Raw genomic sequence first — 25,385 nt, forward strand, 5'->3', positions numbered from 1 at the left:
AAGTTTCTTTTCCTCTTCTGACATAGATTCTACTCTGGTATAGATCTTTATTACCTCTTTACAAGAATTTCCAAAAAGTCTGCCTACTTCAAGTCTCTCCCTAAAACTGAATGGGTGTCATCAGTTGGGGAATGGCTGAATAAATATGAATGTACTAGAATATTATTGTTGTATAAGAAGTGTTGAGCAGACTAATTTCAGAAAGGCCTGGAGAGACTTAAATGAACTGATGCTGAGTGAAGTGAGTAGAACCAAGAGAACATTGTACACAGCAACAAGATTATGCAATGATGGATTTGGCTCTTTTCAACAGTGAGGTGATTCAAGGCAATTCCAATAGACTTATGATGGAGAGAACCACTTGTATCCAGAAAGGTGACTATGGGGATGGAATGTGGATCACAACATAGTATTTTCACCTTTTTTGTTGTTGTTTGCTTGCTTTTTTTTTTTTTTCCTTTCTTTCTTTCTCATTTTCCCCCCTTTGAGCTGATTTTTCTTGTGCAGCATGATAAATATGTATATATGTTCAGGAGAATTGCACATGTTTAGCTTATATTGGATTACTTGCTGTCTAGGGGAGGAGGGTAGGCAGGAGGGAGGGAGAAAATTTTGGAATGCAAAGTTTTGCAAGGTGAATGTGAAAACTCTTTGCGTGTATTTTGAAAATAAAAAGCTACTACTAAAAAAAAATTTAAAGTCCCTACTTCAACTATCCTCCATTTAATCATCAAAGTGATTTTTCTAAAGCACAGGTCTGATAGTGTCACTCCTCTATTCAATAAACTCCAGGATCAAATACATAACTTTCTGTTTGACATTCAATGTCCTTTAAAACCTGACTCTCTCCTACCTTTCTAGTCATTTTACACTTTACTCCGTACCATGTATTCTTTGATTCAATGATACTGGCCTCCTTTCTGTTTTCGTTGAATGACCATCTTCTTCCATGGAAAAAGATGCTAAACTTAGCTGGGTAGTTCATTCTTGGTTGCAGTCCTTGATCTTTTGCCTTTCGGAATATCAGGTTCCAGGCCCTTCTATCTTTTAATGTGGAGGCAGCCAGATCTTGGGTGACCCTTATTGTGGCACCTTGGTATTTAAATTGTTTTTTTCTAGCTGCTTGCAGGATTTTCTCCTTTGTGTGGTAATTCTGCAGCTTAGCCACAATATTCCGTGGTGTTCTTTTTTTAGGGTCTATTTCAGAAGGAGTTCGATGAATTCTTTCCACATCTACTTTCCCTTCTGTTTCTATTATCTCTGGACAGTTCTCTTTGATAATTTCCTGTAAAATAGAATCTAGGCTCTTTTTTTGGTCATAGTTTTCTGGAAGTCCAATAATCCGCAGATTATCTCTCCTAGATCTATTTTCCAGGTCTATAGATTTTCCCAGTAAGTATTTGACGTTGTTCTCCAGCTTCTCATTTTTTTTGTTTTGTTTGACTGATTCTTGGGTTCTCTGTGAATCATTCATTTCTATTTGTTCCATCCTGACTTTTAAGGAGTTATTTTCTTCTTTCACAGTTTTTAGTTCTTTTTGTAAATGCCCAATTTCGTTTTTAAATGAATTATTTTGCTCTATTGAATTTTTTTCCATTTCCCTAATTTTTTTTTTTTGAGAATTATTTTCTTTTTCCAATTCAGAAATTCTATTTTCTTGAGACTTTTTTATCTTTTCCAATTCAGAAATCCTACTTTCCTGTGTTTTTTTAACCTTTTCTAATTCACTAATTTTGTTTCCCTGCATCTCCTGTGAATTCTTTATTTTTTCCAACTCCAATTTCAGGACGTTGTTATTCTCTATCATAGCTTCCCTTTCCTTTCCCCATTTTTCTTCGATCTCCCTCAATTTTTTAAGAGCTTCTTCTAGGAGAGAGTTATGTGATGGGGGGCAGGAATCGTTCCCCTTTAGGTTGTTGTCTGTTGATTCTCTGCTGTCAACTTCCTCGGGGTTGGATACCCGCTCTTTCTCTGTATAGAAGGAATCTATGGTTTTTCTAGCTTTTTTGCTCATACTTAAAAAAATCTTTTGGGGTCTGTCTCTGGGGTAGGAAATTATTTACTTCTTTACCAGCTTCCTCCCAGACCGGATGGATGCAGCGGCTCCTGCGCCTGAGCTAAGATAGAGCTCTGGGAGAGAGTTCCCCACCCCCTCCCTGGAAGTGCCTCAGAGGTGATTAGCACTACTGTGCTTCCAGGGCGTAGAATAGTGAAGACAGCACGAAGCCCAGCCTATGTGTCCGGGTGGGGAGTGGATGTCTGCAGCAGGTGACGTGAGAAGCCCCTGCGCTCAAACTGGAAGTGTCTGCCAGAAACCGCGGTCCCTAGTTCAAAGGTTCCGCTTCTCTGGGACTTCCTGGAGCTGAGTTCCACTCCCTCCAGCTAAGCTAGGCAGTGTGTGTTGCCTTGGGCCGTATCCACCCACTTGTCAATCTCTTAACTATTCTCAGGTGGTAGTTGAGGCCACACCCCCTGGTGCCGATTCTCTGCTGAGTCACCCCCCCCACCCCCCCCACCCCCCCCACCCCCCCTCGGGGAAAATCTAATTTGAGTTTTAAAATATTTTGGCTTTCTCTTCTGAACTGCTAAATAATTAGCAGAGAAGAGCTAACAGCCTGTGCCAGATTCCTTTACCTCAGTGGCTTCTCTGATCCCAGAGCCCTTCCCAGCGCAATGGGCGCAGTGTGCCCCTACCCCACCGTCTGTGCTGGTCTCTCTTATTCCTCCCCTGAGAACTGACCTTTCCTGTTGAAACTCCAGATTCTCTTCAGCTGGTAAGTCGTGCTTCCAGTCCTTGTGGTATCTATCAGTCCTGAGCTAATTTTGAGACTTAATTTATCTAATTGGTTGTGAGGGAGTGAGGACGTTCACTGAGTCGAGTGTTTCTTCTCCGCCATCTTGGCTCCGCCCCTCCCCTTTCTGTTTTCGAAAGAAAATATTTTATCTCTTGGCTCCAAATATTTTCTCTGATTGTTGTTTCTGCCTAGAATGTTTTCCTTTCTCCTCTCTACATATTGGTTTTCTTTTTAAGTCCCAAATAAAATGCCATCTTTTACGGGAAACCTTTCCCAACTCCTCTAATTCAATGGTCTTTCCTCTGCTAATTATTTCCTATTTTCCCTGTATATAGCTTGTTTGTATACATTTGTTTGCTTTTTATCTCCTGCATTAGATTGTGAGTTCCTCAAGGAACTGTTTTACTTCTTTTTGTATCCCAAATACTTAGCCAATGCCTGGCACAAAATAGGCACTTAATTACTCATTATAACTTCTTAAATAACATTTATTATTTTTTAAATAGCACTTCAAGGTCTGATTTGATTTCAAATTGGCAAATTCTGTTACTGATAATTAAAATAAATTAGTGTAGAAATATACTATAATTAATTTCATTTTCTGACTCTTTGTTGCCCTTTGACCATGAGTTTCACCTGTGAATGTTTTAGAGATGATGTGATTCATTTGAGTTGCATGTCAAGCTTTTTGTGGACCACTTGTCATTTTTAGGGAAAGTATCTTCCTAACTTTAAGTTAGAAATACTTGCAGATTCCCCTGTGTAATTTTTGCTGGTGGTTTTCCATATGCCTCTTTAGAGAATATACTCTTCATGTTTCAACTATGCAGATAACTGAATAGAATTAGTAGTTACATATTTTTGAATAATAGTACTGGTTAAGGAAATCCCTTGAGTTATAAAGGAAACATCAGTTTTGATACATTTTCAAAGATAAAAATATAGATTAAAAATATTATTACACAGACTCATAGAAAGAAGAAAAGGAAAGTAGATCTAGCTTACAAATCATTATAATAGCGATTTTAGTGATTAGCTATGCCTGACATAGTACAGATTTTCATATTGGAAAAATGCAATGTTGTTATTATGACAGTAATGGTAGACAAATACATATAGAAAACCCCTATGAATCAAAAATATTTTTTTCTTAACTATAATTTTATTAATCTTAACTATATATTTTTTGTAATGAATTGGGGAAAACATGCTTAGGAAAAATTAATGTACTTAATTAATGAGTACAAGAATTTGTGATCAATCATTCAGCAAGTTTTTATTAAACTCTGGCTGGTTGCTAGGAATTCAGATATAATTAATGAGATCATTCCTCCTAAAGGGCCTTACAACTTGGAAAGAAAATAGGAAATGTATGAGTATAAATAGAATAAATATAAAGCAAATGAATATAAAGTAGTTAAATACAAGATAACTAGCAGTTACCAGCAGTTGAGAGTTAAGAAAAGTTTCATATCAAAGATGATACTTGACTTACATTTAAAAAATTTTTTCAATAGCTTTTTATTTTTCTAATTGCATGTAAAGATAGTTTTTCAACATTCATTTTTGTAAGATTTTGAGTTTCACATTTTTTCTCTCTCTCCCTTAATTTCCTCTCCTCAAGACAGCAAGCAATCTGATATGGGGTATACATGTACAATCATTTTAAACCTATTTCCATATTAGTCATTTTGTAAAAGAAAAATCAGAACAAAAGGGAAAAACCACAAGAAAGGAAAAACAAACAAACAAACAAACAAAAGGTGAAAATAGTATGCTTCAATCCATATTCAGTCTTCCTAGTTCTCTTTCTGGATATGGATGGCATTTTCCACCCCAAATGGAATTGTCTTGATTAATCCATTGCTGAAATGAGCCAAGGCTATTATAATTGGTTAACACATTAAGTTGCTGTTACTATGTACAATGTTCTCTTGGTTCTGCTCACTTTCCTTAGCATTAATTCATGTAAGTCTTTGCAGGCCTTTCTGAAATCAGCCTGCTCATCATTTCTTATAGAAATTACATTCATTACATTCATAAACCACAATTTATTCAGTCAGTCATTCCCCAACTGATGGGTATCCACTCAACTTCCAGTTCCTTGTCACCATAAAAAGATCTGTTACAAACATTTTTGCACATGTGGCATTTTAAGGGAAAAAAAAATCTTTGAGTGTGAAATTATGGAGCACAGCTAGTGCAAACACACTAAGGCAGGTGATAGAATACCTTGTGCTCTAAGAAACAGGATGCAGAATTCAAGCTTAGGGGATAGACTAGGACTGCATATTAAAAAAAAATTGGGAATCATCAGCATAAAAATGATCATTTTAGCTATGGGAGCTAATGAGATCACCAAGTAGGAGTATAGAGAAAAAAAAAATTGGGGATCTTTCAGAGAGCCTTAGGTAATACCCAGAGTTTACCGGTATTCAACCTAAATGTTGAACAAACAAAAGAGACTGAGATTAGGCAAAGTGGGAGGAGAACAAGAGGGAACAATGTCATGAAAAGAGAGGAAAGCATGAAGAGAGTGGGATGAAGCAACTAGGTCAAAAGTTTTTTGAAATGTTATGGTTCCCAAAACCATGGGATTAAAAGGAACATTTCTTAAACATTTGTTTTTGTTTCAGTTTCTATTATATCTCTCTTTTTCCTCTTCTCTTCACCAGCACCATGTAGAGTTCTGAAAGAAATAGATATGATAAAGAGTTTAGAATCGGTCTGTTACTGCTACAACCAACTTACCCAAATGGAGTGGAAATACATTTGGTCAACTATTCAGGTAAGACTCTACTTTTAAATCATAAATGCAGAGAGGTGAAAAATAAAGCCAAAAATTGTGTAAGAGGCCCACTTTTTGGTATTGAAGATGTATTGCCAGGTTAGCAAGCTGCCACTCCCCATCATTGGGTGACCCTTACCCCCACTGTTAAAGAACAACAAACACAGAACACAGCACACATTGGCAGCAGCAGAATTTCAGGTTAATTCTTAGGGAGCTGTCACCATCTGCCTTGCTCTATAGCAGATGAGTCAGGAAGATTTTAGATTTGATAATGGTCCCTTTCTACTTCTTGGAGTAAATGGGAGAACTGGTATTTTATCTTCACTGAAAAAAAGAACAAAAAATCCAATCGTTGCTTTTTTACATTACTAAACAAAACAAGACAAACAAAACATGAATCCTATTCTCCTATAGTCCTAAAAATGCTGCTCATTTTTCATTACTTGGTGCTATGTTGATTAACTAAATGATGAGAAAAAGGAATGCTTGCCTGCAATATATGCCCTTTTTTATTAAGTACATGTCCATGGAAAATTCCCAGGATTTCATATTATGTTACTTCTTTCATCTGATTGTGGATTCTCTTTGTGTGCCCATTAGCTTCAGATTTCTTGACTTCTGTTTTAAAGAAACTGTTAGAGTATGCTCTTCTCTCTTTCCCTCTGTGTCTCTTCCTATATCCGTCTGCCTCTCTTTCTCTCCCCTTCCTTCCTCTAGCTTTCTTCTTTTCTCTCTTTATCCTTTTCTTCCTCCTTTTTCATCTATTCCTTCTTTTCCTTCTCCTCTTCTCTTTCTCTCTCACTCTCTCTTTTTCTCTCTTCTTTTTTTGATAGGTGAAAATCACCAGTTCAGACATGCTCAGCATTGTCTTTTTCATAGAAGAAAATGATTGTCAGTATCCAGAAACTATCCTGGCTTTTATCAAGTGTACAATCCATGCCTTTTGGAAACCAAAGGAATCTAATGATATAACCATTAATATTAATCCATATCAGAAGTCTTCGTGTTTCTATGTGAAGTCTGCCAAAAAATTTCCATATACATTGAGGGTGAATCGAAATAGTAAGTCAAGTTTTTAAACATTAACATACATGGTAATGATAATGTTTAATCCACCATTTCATCATAATTAACTGCCTAGATTAAACATTGAAAAGATAACATTTTAATACATTCTGCCCCAAATCTTAATATTTTCTTGTTTTGTTTTGTTTTTTTGTTTTTAGTTGTAGATACAAAACTATTTCTTCTATTTGTGACAGGGATATTCCTTTTCTTTAAAGCAAAGACCTTGAGTAGGTAAGTCGAGTTTCTTTACTAATTTTGTCAATGAGCATAACTTAGAATTTTAAAAAATTTCAGTTGTCTGTATTTCTGCAGTTTTGTATTTTCATTTAAATTCAACAGATTTTTATTGTGTCAACTGTAGCAACAGGTTGATGTGCTACATCATCTCCAGAGCTTGAGGTTGATTATATGTACTTTATTTTTTTCAATTTATTTTATTTTATTTTATTTTTTGCTGAGGCAATTGGGCTTAAATGACTTGCCCAGGGTCAAACAACTAAGAAGTGTGAAATGTCTGAGACCTGATTTGAACTCAGGTTCTCCTGACTTCAGGGCTGGTGTTCGATTCACTGTACCACTTGGCTGTACCATTATATGTACTTTAGAAAGCTGTGTTTACTATTTTTGCTCATTTACAAGTCTTCATTAGTATGAATTCATTCAGTTCCAGAGAGATAAAATTACTTGCCTATGATCATAAAGATATTAAGTAACAGAAAGTAATTTGAACTCAGGTTTTTGGGTTTGTTTTTTTTTTATCTAAATTCAAAGCTTTTTGTTGTTGTTAAATAACAACAAACTGTAACTAATACATATTTGGAAAGTCATTATTCCAATGGTAAAGGTGAAGGATGAAAATCTCTTCCCTACTATGGTTTTGCTTTTCTTATCTTGCCCATCAAGAAATGAGCCATTCACCTGGAGAGACTTACATGAACTGATGCTGAATGAAATGAGGAGGACCAGGAAGTCATTATATACTTCAACAACAATACTATATGATGATCAATTCTGTTGGACGAGGCCATCTTCAACAATGAGATGAACCAAATCAGTTCCAATAGAGCAGTAATGAACTGAACCAGCTACACCCAACAAAAGAACTCTGGGAGTTAATTATGAACCACTACATAGAATTCCCAATCCCTCCTTTTTTGTATGCCTAAATTTTTGATTTCCTTCACAGGCTAATTGTACACTGTTTCAAGTCTGATTCTTTTTGTACAGCAAAATAACTGTTTGGACATATATACATATATTGTATTTAACTTATACTCTAATATATTTAACATATATTGGTCAACCTGCCATCTGGGGGAAGGGGTGGGGAGAAGGGGGGGAAAAGTTAGAACAAAAGGTTTTGCAATTGTCAATGCTAAAAAATTACCTATGCATAAAATTTTTGTAAAAATTAATTAAATTAATTAATTAAAAAAAAGAAATGAGCCATTCAAATTAAACATATAATAGAAATAATTGAAACATCTCTTAAAAGGCCAGTTTTCAAAATTTAACCATTTTGGATATCTTTGTCAAATGATTGCTTATTTTCCAATTTTATCAAACAGAGCATATTATATATAGTTTAACATTTTCCTACTGACTCAAGATCATCATAATGAATGTCAATTATTATACAGTATATTTTCATAGTCTGTTCATTCTTTTAGGGCTTTTAGACCCTTCCAAAAATAGTGGATGCTATGCTTTTATAATTATTTTATGTTCTTTTTTATAATTCTTCTATCTTCTCTTTCCATAGTTTAATTTAATATCATTTCCTATCAATATGTTCTTATTGCCCATCCTGCTTAGCATGCTAATCAATTTTGGACTTCAACTATGTCATATTAAATTTTAAATATGTGCTATATTTAGCATCAATAACATTTCTCTTTAAAATCACAGAATTTAATTTATCAGAGGCAAGCAAATATAGTAAATTTCAGATACTACTTGTATTCCAATAGGAATACAAACAAAGAGAGGCATATTTAATATGATCGGCCACTCAAATGTGTAGTTTTTCTTTTAGGATTTTCTTTTTGATTACCTGAATATGGGTCAAAGATATGTGTTTTGCACTTGAAAATAATAGTTACCAAGTAAATAGTATATGACTGTTTGTCTCCAACAGGAGCACTGTTTTCTATTATTTTGCTGGAACCATGCTGGGCATTCTTATGACCTTAGTCTTTTTCTTGCTGCTCATGAGAAGATACATTCCCAAGGTAGATGTGCTGTTTATAAAATTAAAAATGTGTTTAATGTGCTGAGCATACCTGGGAGGGAAAAGATTATTTCATATATTTGATCCTATCAGTTCCTTATTCCATATTGTATTGCTTCATTCTAGAAGCTGTCCTTAAAATGTTTGGATTTTCAACATGTTTGATAGAAAATCTCATTATTTTTAGCAGTTGAAAGTGTTTGTAGTTTTGGTATTCCTTTTGACATTCTTTGAAGTAATCCTTTTTTTTTCCTTCAGGAAAAATTTAAATTACATGTTAAAATTCTCTCCATTATCAAAAGATGTGGGGAACAGCATCTTCACTTTGAGACTTTAAATTACAGTTTTCCCCACACTAGGTCATGGTATTTTGTCATTTTTATTTTCATACCATCTTGTTATGTGTTTATTTAGCAATAGTAAATAGTAAAATTATTTAGTAATTTAAATAGTAAATAGTTTATTTAATAATAGATTTCCTTATTGGGGACAGTGGGAAGGTGAGGGAAGGGGAGGATTTGACATCAAGACCCTGAGTTCAAATCCAGATTCCTTCACTTATTCCCTGTTTGACATTGGATGATTTACTTCATTTATTTAGGCTACATCATCCTCCTTGGAAAATGAGGGGGTGGACAGATTTGGGTCACAGATCCTTGTGACAGTCTGATGAAATCTATGGATTCTTCAGGATAATGTTTTAATGGCATAAAATAAATTGCATAAGATTACAATTATTGATTATACACACATATATAACTATCCAAATATTTAAAGAAAAAAACAAATAAATTCACAAACTTCAGGTGAAATATCCATGAATTAGGCAGTTTCTAAGGCCATGTGACAGGTAGTGCCATCAAGGCCTAATAAATAGCAGCTGTCTCATCAAAACTGCTTAAAACCTTGCCTCTATTCAAGTTTAGACTGAGATTTCAGGGATTCCATAAATTCATTATTGAAAGCACTTCCCTAGCAATGCAGATCTTGTAGCATCTTTGCTTTCTCATCCAGGGCTAATTTCATCTATAAATCCTGCAACAGTTCATTCTTCCAACATGTTGGTGGTATTTTTCTAGGTTCTATTTTTCTGGGTACATGGACTATCTATCAGTTAACCTTTGTTATCCCTACGTGATTAGCCTGGTCACATATTTCTATGTTGGCATTTTTTATGCCATTTCTCTCATTTAATTCATCACTAGCCTACTTGTGCCCACTGGATGCTATCTGTTGTCCTTTGATTATGGAGATTGTGATATTCCATGACTTACAACCATTTAGTATCACCTGAAGAATATTGTTTAAAAAAAGACGTTGAAGTCATTAAAAAATTTGATTGGGAGCTATTCAGTCCATTCTTCTACCTGGGCCCATTTCATTGTCCATCTGCAATATCTCCCCAAGATATCACTGTTGGACCAGTCAGTGGCTCAGTTTATAAATATTTGTCAAACTCTATGCAATGCACTGTATGTACTAAGTGTTAAGAATATAGAGAAAGTAAAAAAAAAAAAAAAAAATTGTGGTCCTTGCCCTTCAAGGAATTCACATTCTAATGGCAGGAACATGTCTAAGTACATGCAAAATAGATATAAATTATTTGAAAGAAATCTCCAAGGAAAAAAGTTAGCAGCTGGGGAGACCAGAAAAGCCTTCTTGAACTGACACTTGAAGAAACCAGGATAAATATTAGAGGCATAGATGAGGGGACAGAGGTCTGGAAAGTAGCCAGTACAATATTATGGATATGGAACTTGTTATGAGATCAGCTTTATAGCTTGGTGATTCACTAATCCCAACCAGTTTTATATATCATAGCCTAGGGAATAGATATTCTTCAACTATAGACAGCTGTGGAAAATAAGGTCAAACTATTTTGACCTTTGATTATGGATATCATATAGGAGGCTTTGCAGGGATCTGAGGCTTGATACAATCAGCTCAATATCATCTTCAAAAGTTTTCTAAGGAAACCCTCTTCCATTTAGACTCCATGTTGGACATTTTCCATCATGATGAGCAACACCTTTTATCCCATTTAATATGAATTATCAGAGGGTTGTTAACCAAAGTTATCTCTGTCATGGCATCCTTCATGGAATATTATGTTAGTTTGACATACACCTAGAGAATAGACATCTTTTAGGAGGAGAATCTTCAAAGCTTTATTCCATCAAATAAAATTTTTATCATCAGTGGGTTCATTGTGATCTTTATATTCTTTATACCTTTCCATCAATTGCTAATGTAGTCTAATGGAACAGTGGTTTTCATTTAAGGTTGAATAAATTGGACCATTCTTTATTTCTTTCCTCCCCCACACAGTATAGCACCTTTGGGGCCCTCATGATTGCTTGTTGGTTCGCTTCATTTTACCTCGTATGCCAGTTAATGGAAGAACTAAAATGGCTCTGGTATGAAAACAAAACATATATATTAGGTAGGTAAATTGAAGAAACATTTAGACTCTTATATTTATGAAACAAGTATGGAGAGGGATTGTCCTAGTGACAGTTTTGAACATTAGAAAGGAGAATTTTGAAAAAAAACCTTTGATAAGGAACTTAGGTCATATGGCGGGGAGAAGCAGGGAATGGGGGGTAGGGAGGAGCTTTCTCTATTAGCATAGGTCATAGCCTTTCTAAAATTTAGGAAGTTGTCTTCAAGAGTTGCTCTGGCCCTACGGTCAACTTGGGGATGAATTTTTCCTAGAATTTAATCTGGTGTTCAGATATCATGCACATAGTCCATTAACAATCCCATGGAAGAAGCGTTTCCTTTTCCAAGTGGTTAGGACTTGGTATAATCTTTGAGAATGTAGAGTTTCTTTTATATTGATTCTCTGCTAATGCATTGGAGTGAAAGGGTCTTGAAAAGTCTTACCAGATTTTTATGAATGTGTTTTCAGAAGCTATTTTCCTATACATATATCTTCTACCTCAAAGCAAGTTTGTTTTTTAAAATGTCTGGGTACAATTAACTAAAAAACTTAAATGATCTAATATACTTTCTGCCTGCTATATTGGAGTTGAGCTCCAATCCAGATCTTTATTGTAGTTCAGAATCATTCTTTTAGTGTGACTTTACGTCCTTTTTTTCATTGAAATAGTATGAAATCATAGTTGACAACTTATGCAGTCATCTGTTGACATCCTGGTCTGATACTGAAAATTAAATTAAATTTTATCTCTTAGAAAAATGAAAAGCTGCCTAGATACCTATCATTTATCTGACTCCCTGAGAAATGTCTCAAGTGAAATATCTTGTTCAAAGTCTTCACTGAAGGAACTCCAGAGTTCTTGAAGGCTATCAGTCAGCAAGCATTTATTAAGCACTTATAATGTATTCAGTACTGGAAATGCAAAGGGGGAAAAAAGCAAAAACAGTTCTTATCCTCAAGAAATTTACATTTTAAAAAGTTGGCAGTTTTTTCCAGTGGACACAAATTCAGGAAATTCTTATCAATATGGAAAGGCTCCAAATATGACCTGAGACTGTCATAAAATTGTGAATTTAGAAATGGAAGACCTTTGAAGTTATCTAATTTATTTTACAGTTACAGAAAGGAAAGCCCTGTCAGGATAAATGGCTTGCCTATGGTGGCAGAGCTAGGATTTGAACACAGATTCTCTAATCGTATAGCCGTTATACTTCCATGATATTGCACTGCTTCTCAAATGTATATCGTTACCTAAGAACCCATAATCATGAGGTTGGTCACCAAGTAAATGACATTTTTTGACCAAAGCAACTCAAGAAGACATTTGTATCAAGGGCATAGATTGCAGTCTGCACTGGGAAGGGGAGAATTTACCTACATTATAATGAAATCTGAATTCTTAACATAAGTAACTTGGGGCACAGTATGGAATGGGGAATAATCTTGAGCATTCATACAAAAAGGTCAATTTGTTGGGTCCAGCTTTTAAACTTTTGCATACTAGAAGCACTTAACTTCTTACACAAGAATTTAAGAATAACCTCAGAAGGACCAGCTGCACCAATTGATATTTTTTTGGTAACCCATAAAGCACAGAAAAATAAGAAAGAAGATGGAACACTTTTATTTCAAAGTAAAATTTTCATGTCATGACACACTTAGTTCTTTTACTAATAACCCACAACACTGAAGAGCAATTTCAACTTCCTAGTGAATAAAAGGAAACCTTGGAGATAATGGGTTATCTCCCAGAACTTTCAGAGTTCCAAGTCGCTTGGCCAGAGAAATAAATCGAGACATCTGCTGGCCTGGAAAGCTTCTTGGATGATTATAACATTCAACCATGAATTTTAGAACAACTAGCCAGAAATACTTTCTCCCTTCTAGATTGGTTTCAATTGGCATTAACAAAGGGAAGTGAAAACAAGGATTTCCTAACATTCTGATAGATTCTGATAGATGTAAGATATCATCTTACATCTGTGTTCCTTATAGCTTCTGGGGTCAGATTTTTCCCACCATTTTCCAGGCCCCTGCCCATGGACTAATTTTTCTACCCTCTTGTGCTTTCCCAGGCTACATTCTGACCATGGGATCCATCAGCTTTGTTGCCTGTTACCGACATGGGCCACTCGTCAAAGAAAGGAGTATAAATCTCTTGATGCGGACATTACAGATTTTATCCTTGGTCATAATTTACTTCGGTGTCACCACAGCCCAGGTTGCTTATGCCGTGATAGTTCTCCTGATTTCTTCTCAGGGTCTGCATTATCCAGTCAGAGTGTTCTGCTGTGTGGGCAGGTTAGTACACCACTCCAGTGAATTTGACATTTTAAACCATGATAGTTTGAAAATAAACACTGGAGTTCTATCCACTTATGCAATTATATATACATCTACATATATATCTGTTTGTCTGTAGCAAAGAACTAAATATTTATTGTTATAATTATCCTCCCTCCCCTTCTCTTTCCTTGATACTTTTACTTTAAAGCATCAGGAAGAAGAAATGCAAGCATTTGGTTCTGTCCAATGATTCACATTTTATTCAGTTCTCTCATTTACTAGGAATTGTGTCTCATCCAGAATGCAATGACAAGCGTTATTTGAAATCTTTCCTTCAGTAATTCCTTAAACTGGTTGACTACTTTAAGATCAACATGTGCCTTTCTGAAGGAGAAACTAGTAGAGGAAGATTAATTTTATAAATAATTAAACACTTGGTAGTCTCTTCCCTTTGAATTTTAGGTTTGATCTTTAATCAGTTGGTTGTGAGTACAAGAACTGAGAATGTGTATTTAGTGCTGACCCTGCCAGTCTGACTTGTAAACTTTAGACAAATCAGTGAATTTCTCTGGCCCTCAGTTTACTCTTCTATATAATGAAATTGGATTAGGTGTTCTTTGTGGCAGCTAGGTGGCGCAGTGATAGAGCACTAGGTTTGGTTTCAGAGAAGGAAATGGCAAACCAATCCAGTATCTTTGCTGAGAAAATTGCAAATGGGGCCGTGAAGAATCAGACATGAATAACAGTCCAGCAGTGGTTCCTTGTAGTTCTAAAATTACACAAATCAGTGATTCAGTCAGAAAAAACAAGGGGGCTGCTTCATTCCCTGCTGATAGCTTCTGGATCAAAGGGACATCAATAGCACTATCCGTAGTCTAGGGAAGCAGTTTTCAAAGTATGATCCAGGGGTCCCTGGTAGATCCCCAAGGTCCATTTTAGGAGGTCTGCAAGGTCAAAACTATTTTCATAATAATACTAAGATGTCTTAACTTGTAATAGATATAACCTATAAACACAAAAGTTCTTTGGGAAGCCCTCAATAATTTTTAAGAGTGCAAAGGGGTCCTGAAACCAAGAAAAATTAAGACCACTGTTTTGGGGCATGTCGGAGAAAGGTGAATGCAATGGGCAGGGAGATAGTGAAAGACTGTGTATGTGTGTATGTGGTGGGGGGTTGACCTGACTTAGGATTTCATTGATATAGGGGACTTCCAATAATAAAATTTCTATTAATGCAGAGCAGCAACTATTCTGCAATTTATAGTCTTAGAGAGTTGCTGGAGGTTTGGAGAGATTAAAAAATTTGCCAGTATATATCATAAGCAGGACCTGAACTCCCAGGTCTTTTGGATTTCAAAGGTATCTCTATCCATGATACCATAGTGCTTCTCTCTACAGCTTCCTTTTCCTCCTTTCTTTCTCCTCTTTTTCTCTCCAAATAGGTAGATAGATAGGTAGGGAAATAGTTAAGATACATAGTCTCTTTAAGAGTATATCAGTCTGGACAAATCACTTCTCAATGCTCCGAGCAATTCTCTTAAAACTCTAGATTATAGAGATAGTACTGGCCCATGTTTGTAGAGGACATTTCCTCCATCTAAGAATTCCCTATACCATTGAAATGATAAGTCTAATCTCTAGTCTATAAATATGCACATATGTGCACATATAATTCTTTTACAGGAACGTCAAGCCATTTAGCAATAATAAAAATGTAACTCTGAATAAATACATTGTTATAATATCTTTTATAGACATAACTGCCTTTCTATGAAAATACTGACCTGACAAATTTTTAACTAGGACTATTCCAATAAGTGAAATGTATAATGTCAAAATATAGAATTGTAAGTCTCTTTGGCATTACGGTAGTTTACCTGATTCTCCCATTAATTATTTAGGTATGATTTTGATTATGATGTTTATTCAGTTTTTAATTTTACTAATTATATATGAGCAGGTAGTTGACACAATAGATAGGGTCTTGGCTGGCAATTGAGAAGACCAGAATTCAAATTCAGTTTCAGATACTTACTGACTTAATGACCTTAGACAAGTCACTTAACCCTGTTTGCCTCACTTTCCTCATCTGTAAAATGAGCTGGAGAAGGAAATGGTAAACCACTCTAGTATTTTTGCCAAGAAAAGCCCAAATATAGTCATGAAGAGTTAGACATGCTTGAAAATACTTAACAGCAACAATTATATGTACTGCTTCTGGAAAGCTCAGGAGAAAACATGAGAATCACTACGATAAATCTTGTTGTTTGCCATATTCTATTTATAGATTGCTTTGAAATAGAGGATATTTTTAAAAATTATAATAATTTTTTTCCTCCTTCCCATTTTCCCTACCAACCATGGACTATTTTTTTAAAAAATTGATTATTATGGACTTACAAAAGGAAGAAGAGAAAAAGATAAACTAATCCTTGTCAAATCTGAAGGAAACAATAAAAACATTTTTTAAAAAACTCACTGACTAATGTTATTAGTATCTTTCTAAAACCTGCTCATTCCTAGTTTTCATAGTTCCCGCTTCAAGCAAACTAGATTGTGTCTTTATGCTACTTGAATGTAAAGGACACACAAATATCTAATCCCCTTCTCCGCCTCACTGGTATTACACAGACTCACTACCACTAGATGGAGGCTATACCACACATTATTCTCTAGGCCTGCGGACTTTGATTAGCATATGTGATTTGAGGAACTTGTAGTGAAATGTTTTTTTGTTTTTTTCCCTATTACCTACTTGTTTTCTAAATAAAGATTTTCTAAGTGTCCTTCTTCCTTAGTGCTGCTAGTCTGTTTCTTTAATACTACAAGGAAGAAACAGATCAGCTGTCAAAAAGCTATTATTTTAAATTCAAGATGATGAAAAATTATTAAAAGAAGGAAATTCTATATTTTCAGATTCTGTGCTTAAAGAACAAAAATGAAAATCCTCAGGATCTCCTTTATTTACAGGTTAGTCTAAAATGGTAGTGGTGGTGGTAAGGCAAAAATATAAGTAGGACTCAAACTCAGTATCTGGTTTGAGACCCTAAAAATTTTAAGATGATAACAATAAAAAAAAAGGAAAACTATAGATAGTGAAAAGCAGGGGTCCACAATCTTGAGTCTGTGAACTTTTTTAGAAAATGTTTTAACAACTGTATTTCAATATAATTGATTTCCTTTATAATCTGCTATATACTTTTATTTGATGGAATATCCCAAAAGTCTCATTGAAGTTTTATAAGGATGAAGAATTTTAGAACTCCCTGTATATTTAAAAACCTTATGAAAAGAGGTTCATAAATTTCACTGGACAGCCAAAGGGGCCAGTGACACAGAAAAAAGATTGTAAAGGTATAAAGGTAATTTTTGAACTTCAGAAAACTGATCCTAACTTTTCAAGCAAGTATTAGGAATAAGGGATGACCTTTATTTTCATAGCATTGTAAAATTTCCCAAGCCTCCTATAATGTTTGAGCCTCTGTGAGATAGGTTCTATAGATATTATTATTATTTATTTTTTTTCAGTTTTTTTTTTTTTTTTTTTTTTTTTTTTTTTTTTTTAATGTCTGCCTCTTTGTGCAAAGGGATTTTCTTGGCAAAGATACTGGGGTGGTTTCCAATTTCCTACTCTCATTTTACAGATGAGGAAACTGAGGCAAACAGGATTACATGACTTGCTCAGGGGCACACAGGTAGTAAGAGTCTGAGGTTAGATTTGATTCAGATGGCCTAACTAGGCCAAACTCTGTACAATGTACCACTTACTTGCCAATATTCTCATTTTAGAGATGAGGAAACTCAGAGAGCTAACTCATTAACTAACTCATAGCTATGGTCAACATTCTGACCTAAATCTTCCTGACACAAACTCTAGCACTTTACATTATACTAAAAATGTTATGTGGGTCACAAAAATTGTAGAAGTTATATATAATTTGCATTTTTCATTTTGAATATATGACTTGTTTTTGTCATTTTAGAAAAGTCAAGGAATATTATCAGTCAAAAAGACTGGTAATTAGGCATCTTACTGAAGAAGAATACCGGGAGCAAACTGAAATTGAAACAGCCAAAGCATTGCAGAAGTTGCGAGAGTTTTGCCACAACACAGACTTTCCATCATGGTTAGCCATATCCAGACTCCAGTCTCCAACAAAGTAAGAGAAATTTTCATGCTTCTTAAAAGCTTTCTTTATTTGTCTAGGTACTGCAGTTGGATTAGATGGTCTCTCTGAGTTCCCTTCTACATCTTGAGCCTATGATTCTCACTGGGTTGGTTAGACATCTGGGAACAATATGATTTGTGCATTATAGCTATTTTAGATAAAAAAATATAAGCTAGACTATGTTTAGAAGAATTGAACTTGTTTAACCTATATTGGATTGCTTACTGTCTTGGAGGGGGTGGGATGGAGCAGAGAGAAAAATTTGGAACATAAGGTTTTGCAAAAGTAAATTTGAAAACTATCTTTACATGTAATTGGAAAAATAAAATACTATTAAAAAGAAAATATGGACTAGATTAGCATGTTTAATATTTTGTTTTCCATTCAAAAGAGGAGAGACTTAAATACATTCTTTACTCCATTTTTCCTCAGATTCCTTGACTTACTCAATAGAATGGTTAAATATTAGGTTGATCTGCTTTTATAGGGAAGATTTTAAAAATAATTTTCAGGTAGGGAGAAGTAAAGTTGGTGGGTTATAAATTACCTGAAATATTGGAAATTACCTTTGAATTCATAATGAATCATTCTTTCTCCCCTCCCCCAACTTTGCCTTACCTCTTTGGCCCCTACTAAATGTCAAAAAACTAAAATTAAAAACAAATATGGGTTAGATCTGAAATTTCATTGGTATTAGGAATTTTCCCAGGAGGAAAAGTCCTAATGTGGCCTGGCACTTGCTTTTAGAAATTTCCTGGGCTTGCTAAAATCAAATCATTTATTCAGGTTCAAATGGCCAATAGATGTCAAAGGGTAAGTTTGAACCCTTGCTATTTTGATTTCAAGGCCATCTTTCAATCCACTGTAGGTTGTTAGTTTAGATTTTATTTTTTTTTTATTTTTTTAAAGATATAGAATAAAGTTTAACCTTTGACCACATTGTATATATTAATATTTTCTGAAGCTTCCCAGAATGCATTTCTCTAAAAGTCACCTAAACATCTCTAGTTTTTTACTCCCACTTTGAATGGTTTTTAAATGACTGAACCAAAGGCAAATTTAATCAAAGGGGCTGTCAGAATACCCAGAAAATACATTGTCTGTTGAGTAAAACTTTCGGTTCTAATGTTAAACTTTGTGTACATTTTTTTTGGGTAGATTTGCAACATTTGTTTTGGGAGGAAGTCACCTGTCACCCGAAGAAATTAGAGCCCATGAAGAGCAGTATGGTATTGGAGGCTGGTTCTTGGAAGAGCAGCTCTTTAGCGCTGGAGGTTCCCAAGAATCCAATCAACAAGATGATTACTCTCAAGAAGATGAAGTAGTTGAAATGCAGGGGGAAGCTCAAAGGGAAGAGGAATTATTACAGGGAAACTGAGGCTACAACATTTTCCCTGAAACACAGATGGGTCCCAAAGGAAAGGGAAATTAAACATTATAAATATCTCTTGTGTGCCTGGCAAATTCTGCTGTGCTGTAGGTGGCAATCAAGATTCTTTGAAAGATTCCTTCTGAGTTTCCTAGAATGGAAATTCCCTGGGAACAATGGGAGACTTTCTTTCTGTTCCTCAGGAGCTAGGCCAGCATGAAGAGGTGCCTTATCAATGTTGCATTAATTCTTCTTAATCCTCACAGTGAAAGAGACTGTTTTCTTCCAGCAAATCTCAGTTCTCAACTAGAGGAAGAGACCTTTGATAATGTGACAAATAAGTTTTGTACTCCATTTTTTATTTGATTTTTTTTGGTTTGTTTTAGGTGTTTTGGATAAAGGATGATAACTCTGAAAAAGGAAAACCCACTTTCCTAATTTTTTTAGATTTAATATTTTCATGGAGTATAATTTTATGATATCAGAATTACTTTTCATATTTTACTTAATGGTAAAGTTCAAATAATGTTTGAGCATGTTTACAAACTTTTAATATTTGTATCATTTTTTGTTACTGTTTTTTGAGAAAGTTTGGCAGAGTGGGTAGAGAACTAGCCTTTAAAACCAAGATCCAGGGTCAAGTCCCACCTTTTGCGCATGCTGGCTATGTGATCCTTGACTAATGCAACAACTTCTCAGGGCCTTAGAAAAGTCACTAAGATTGAAGAAGTCAATCTACCTTGATAGAGGAAGCTTCCTTACATGGGAATTCCATATATCAATGAAATACACTTCTGGTCCTTACCTCATCCTATTTTTGTAGAAGCATCCCATGAATCCATGGGGAAAGACCTTTGTTTGTGATTTTATGACATTAAATCAGAAAAGGAAAATAAATGATAATATTTTTATAGTGAAGAGTTAGAAGCCTGGAACTGAAAAAATTATCCACAGGCTAATGGTCCAATAGCACTTATATATTGTAGCATTAATTCCCTTTTATTTTTTGTCCTAGACTTTTTTTCTCTTGTAAGACTCACAAACATTTTATTTTGCATTCTTAAGGAATCATTTCATCTGGAAGGAAGGACAAAAGGCAGGAGTACAGTGGGAAAATTAAAAGCTGTGTTGCATCACTGAGCCAAGTCATAGTATAGTTTTACTCTCAGTGGGTAATGCCCAGAACGAGGGACTAATGCAGAAATGAATTTTTAAATGGCATTTCCTCAGCAAAATTGAATGTTTCTTTTTACAAAACCTTTGGGGTTTTTTGGTGATGATTTAATTTTTTCCCTCAATGACATGTAGCAATAATTTTTAACATTCCTTTTTAAAAATTTTGATTTCCAAATTCTCTCCCTCCCTCCTTCCCCTTTCCGCCCTTTATTAAGAAGATAAGCAGTTTGATATAGGTTACACATATACAATCATGCAAAGCAGCTCTGGGTTAGTCATGTTGTGAAAGAAAAAAGACCAAAAAGAAGACGAAACAAAGAAAATGTATGCTTTGATCTGTATTCAGTTTCTGTATCCCAGTTCTTTCCCTGGGAATGGATAGCTTTTTTCACCATAAATTCTTCAGAACTATCTTATTGTATTGCTGAGAATAGCTAAATCATTCACCTAAACCTTTTTTTTTTTTTTTTTTTTTTTAAACCAGGCAATTTGTAATTAGACAAATTAGCATATGTAAAGCACACTCAGTCCATTGTTTCCTGGAGTAGCATTTGTCAGTAAACCAAAACAAATAATTTTTTTTCTGACTTGATCAGTACAATCTATTTCAGTGTGCACAAGCACAGAACCATCAGAGTCATTATCTTAGTTTTAAACACAAGATGAGACCTGGAGATGTTTTACAGATGTATTTTTTAGTCGTATGTTGAGATGTCTCCTGTATCTGAAATGATCATGGACAAATACCTTGATGGGAATTCATGGTGTAGTTCAGAATATTTGGGATTATGTGACCAGTCTTAGTATTTGGATTATATTATAGTAATTGGTAGTATTTGGAGTAGTCATCTTACCTTCCATCAGTCCAACTAGTGCCATAACAATCCCTGAGACCATGGGAAAGGGAAGCAGGACAGAAGAATGGGTTTGAGAGGATAGAGAGAAAGCCCTTTAGTTTCTGGGAGGCTAGTTCTATGAATAACTGTTTTAACATTAAGATAGAACTATTATGAATAACTGTTATTTACACTTTTGAAATTATAAAATAACAAAAAAAATTTAACATTCTTTAAGAGTACATTTTTTATTCTTATCTTTACTTGAACAAATTTACTTTGATTGCTATGAAAAGTTGGATAATTAAAATGTGAGTGATTTTGTATGTGTGTTTATGCATTGTTTGCTTGTGCTGGAGATTGGGGGGACCATTATTTTTATTCTTCCAATATGACTCATTACAGGTCAACCTTAAACCTCACAAAAAGTCATAAGTAATAGTCTAAATAGAAGGGACGTTTTTGATATTAGTGGAGGGTTTAATGACTTTGAAATGAAGCTCACCACCGCCACGCTTCATGGATAGTTGAAGCATTTGGTCTCATTCCTCACACCACCACTGAGGTGTGCAATTATCCAGCAGAATTGAACCCTTTTTCATGTGACACTGTTTATACTAGGTGCCTCACAAAGACTTACTGTGGTTAATGAGCTGGACTGTTTTACATAAAATACGTAGGTAGGCTATTGCGTAGGTGGCTGAGCTTAAACAATTGTGTCATTCAAACATTATTTTTAAAAAGTTCTTAAATTCTATTTTACATGTCACCAAACTGTTCTGTGAATCAATTTTCTAGTTTGTTAATAGTATTTAGGACTAATTCTCAAAGAGTGCTTTGCTTTGACTTTGGGGTAGAGTCTTTATCATCTTTTATTTTTAGAGCAAGGGTTCTTAACTGTTTTTGTATCAAGGAATCCTTTGGCATTTTGGCAGATTTTCGTAATAATGTTTTTTAAAATAATGAGGTAAAATACATAGGATTACAAAAGAAACCAATTATATTGAAATTGCCATCAATTTTTTTTTAAATTCACAGATCTTGGATTTAGAATCATCCAGACTATAATTTTTAGACACTGGGAAGTAAATGATGAAACTACAATATTCCTGAGCCTGTGGAGAAGTTGTAATTGAGAAGAAAGATAAAAGAAAGGTGCAATAATGAAGCATTGGGATACAGTGAAAAGAGAATTAACTCCAGAATCTGGAGAGAGGTTCAAATCTTATCTCAGATACTCCCTGTATGATTTACAGCAATTTACTCTCTGAGCTCTCTGGACCTAAGTTTTTCTTATCTGTAAAATGAGTGTTGAACTAGATAGGCTCTTGGACAGGTTTGTGCTGGGAAAGGTTTAAAGATTTATAACTTGCTCTCCAGCAGCAAAAAGAAAAGAAAAAAAGTATGCATGACAATTTAAATTGAATATACATCTTTAACATTTTCTTCATTACTTTCTTAAATCTAGACAATCGACAACACAAATTGAGCCTGGGTTTGTATGTAGCACTTGTGAAATGTAAATGCTCATGCTGAAAATTTAATAATTTGCTCTTAGAAGCCAATACAAGTTGATTCCAGCAAACTACTTCTTTTGGGTACTTTCCAAATCTGGGTCTCTGAATTTATGGTACTATAACACTCAGGCAATCAGCATTTATTAAACACCTAGGCAGCTAAGCAGCTCAGTAGATAGGGCACTGGGCCTGGAGTCAGAAGACCCAAATTCAAATGGAACCTCAGACACTTAATAATTATTTGATGAGCAAATCATTTAAGTTTCTTTAATCTACTGGGGAAAGAAATAGTAAGCCACTCCAATATCTTTACCAAGAAAACCACATGGACAGCATTGGGGAACTCTGGTCCACAGAGTCAAGAAGAGTTGGACATGACCAAACAGTAGCAAAGTGCTTACTATATGCTAGGCATTGTGCTAAGTGGTAGGGATGCAAAAAGAGGCAAAAGATAGTTCCTGTCCTCAAGGAGCTTGCAGTCTACTAGGGGAGATAGCAAACAACCAGAGGAAGACTGTCCAGAGAGAGATTCTAGAGAAATCACTTTTAAAAATAAAATTTTCATTGTCCAAACTGATGGAAAAACATCAGCAGCAACAAGGTAAAATAGCTGGTTAATCTTTGATAATTAGGTAGGTCTTTGCTGTTATAGCTTATCAGGCCCATCTTTCATCTTGATCTATATCTGGCCATTGGACTCAGATGGCTCTGCAGGGGAAAATGAGGCAGAATTCCTTGCCCAGCCCTCCCTCTCTTGCATGTCATAGCATCACCTCTTAGTTGTCATGGTCCTTTTTAAGAACGAAGGACAAACAGCAAATATGTCCTGGGCCTGGTGCTAAGCACTTTATAAATATCTCATTTGATCCTCACAAAAACCCTGTGAGGCAGACAAACCCGTTTTTCTCCATTTTACAGTTGAAGAAAAAGGTAAGTAGAGGTTAAATGACGTACTAGGATCACAAGACTAATAAGTTTGTGACTCCAGATCCAATGCTCTAACCACTGTACTATTCAGCTCTTTCTTAATAAAATAAAATCCATTTTTAAAGAAAAATGGTTATAGAATTAATTCCAGTATTTTTCTGTTTCATCAAATTTATTTTTAAGGCAGTGTTTTCTTCAATTTCTGTGGTTCCTTTTCCAAATTCTCCTGAAAAGCTCTTATTTCTTTTCCCTACTTTTCTTCTATTAAGATTCTTTTTGAACTCTTCCAAGTCAGCCTTTTGAGCTTGAGAACATAATTCATATCCCCCTTTGAGGCTTCATCTGGAGACATTTTTCTTTGGTTTGTGTTCTTTTCTTCCCTGCATCCAAAGTAGCTCTCTATGGTCAGATTTTGTTTTTGTTTTTGTTTTTTTTTCCCCTGCTATTTTTAAAGGTTAGAGCACAGGAGAGCCTGTTCTGAACTTCCTTTAAAGGGCAACAGAGCTCCTCACTGCCCAAGGTGGGGCCAGTGGTGCTGTGGGCTTCCTTCCCTATTGGGAGGACCTGGCCAAGTCCCAACTGTTAGGCTGGAGTTCAGGGGCTCACTATTTGCCTTCTGTAATTGCATTGGAGGTCTCACAGCTAGCCTGCTGATCCACTGGCCTTCTGAAGCAGGACAGATTAGCTAACACACTATATGTTGGCTAAGAGCCCCCCACTATATTCCCAGGGTTGGCCTGGGCCACATTCCCTCTTGCCTCCCTGCCCAATTGAGGCATACCTTTCTTGAAGTTCTTCCAAGATATCTTATGCTGGAAAAATATTTCACTCTGAATATTTATAAATTCTGCTACCCTAAAATCTATTTAAAGGCTTGATCTAGTGTTGATTCTGAGAGAAGCCAGGAAGAACTTAGGCAAAGTCTTGTGTATCCTTGACCATAGGCTCCAACCCCGATAGAGATGATTTCAGATGTTTTAAGTAATATTTGAAGGTAAAAATAAATTGAAATTGCAGAGTTGAATAGCCTAAAATCCTTTTCTTAAATTAACCATGGTCACCCTAGAATCAAGCCTTGAGTTTTTTTCTCCCTTAACTAATTTTGCTTTATAAATACCCATTATATTTCCCCATGATCTTTCTTCTCCCGGAACCCTGTTTCATCTTGATTTCTACAAGACTTTGCTTTCATTATTTAATGGCTATAGAATATTTTGAAACATAATATTGTTCTAGAATTTCTAGATATCTTTCTAGGGAAAGTATTCTTTAGCAAGTCTTGAAGTTTAATATAGATGGCATAGTGGGTTAGTGCACTGGATTTGGTGTCAGGAAGACCAATCTCATAATCAAAAAACACCTCAGATAGCTCTATTTTCTCATCTGTAAAATGGGGATAATAACTCCTCCCTTGTAGAGTTGTTGGGAGGGTTAGTCAAATGAAATATACATGGATGTGCAAATCTTTAAGCTCTATAGCTCTATATAAATACTAGCTATTGCTATTATTTATTCTCAGAATAGGAGAGAAATCAAAGTTTATATTCATAGATGTATTGTCGGGTCTTGGAAATCTAGAAGTCAGAGCCATGGAAAAATGACAAGGCTGTCCAGTTACTATGTGGCTTACTATATTCCATTGTCATTTAATTCTTGGGTCCCACCTATCAATTAGGGAGATACTATATTGAATTACATATCTCTCTTTTTAATCTCTCCCCTAATATATTTATTTTCATAGAAAGTAAAATGATCCCCTTCCTACTTTTAGAAATAGT

General features: G+C 35.1%; 1 protein-coding gene across 2 annotated transcripts in view; it reads left to right on the forward strand.

The window, feature by feature from the left end:
* The window catches only part of NEMP2 (nuclear envelope integral membrane protein 2), a 36,681-nt gene extending 17,453 nt beyond the window's left edge, over positions 1 to 19,228 (forward strand). Inside the window, exons 2-9 of one of the 2 annotated variants that reach the window (XM_074302846.1) lie at positions 5,471 to 5,583; positions 6,420 to 6,648; positions 6,813 to 6,885; positions 8,792 to 8,885; positions 11,213 to 11,327; positions 13,403 to 13,628; positions 17,597 to 17,773; positions 18,941 to 19,228. In XM_074302846.1, coding sequence (XP_074158947.1) covers positions 5,471 to 5,583; positions 6,420 to 6,648; positions 6,813 to 6,885; positions 8,792 to 8,885; positions 11,213 to 11,327; positions 13,403 to 13,628; positions 17,597 to 17,773; positions 18,941 to 19,160 — 1,247 coding nt within the window. In that variant the 3' untranslated portion in view covers positions 19,161 to 19,228. The remainder of the gene's footprint in view (positions 1 to 5,470; positions 5,584 to 6,419; positions 6,649 to 6,812; positions 6,886 to 8,791; positions 8,886 to 11,212; positions 11,328 to 13,402; positions 13,629 to 17,596; positions 17,774 to 18,940) is intronic. The other variant, XM_074302848.1, reaches the window with a different exon arrangement.
* Positions 19,229 to 25,385: the final 6,157 nt, after the last annotated feature.

This window comes from Sminthopsis crassicaudata, chromosome 3 (genome assembly GCF_048593235.1).
Source record: "Sminthopsis crassicaudata isolate SCR6 chromosome 3, ASM4859323v1, whole genome shotgun sequence".
Lineage (NCBI taxonomy): Eukaryota > Metazoa > Chordata > Mammalia > Dasyuromorphia > Dasyuridae > Sminthopsis > Sminthopsis crassicaudata.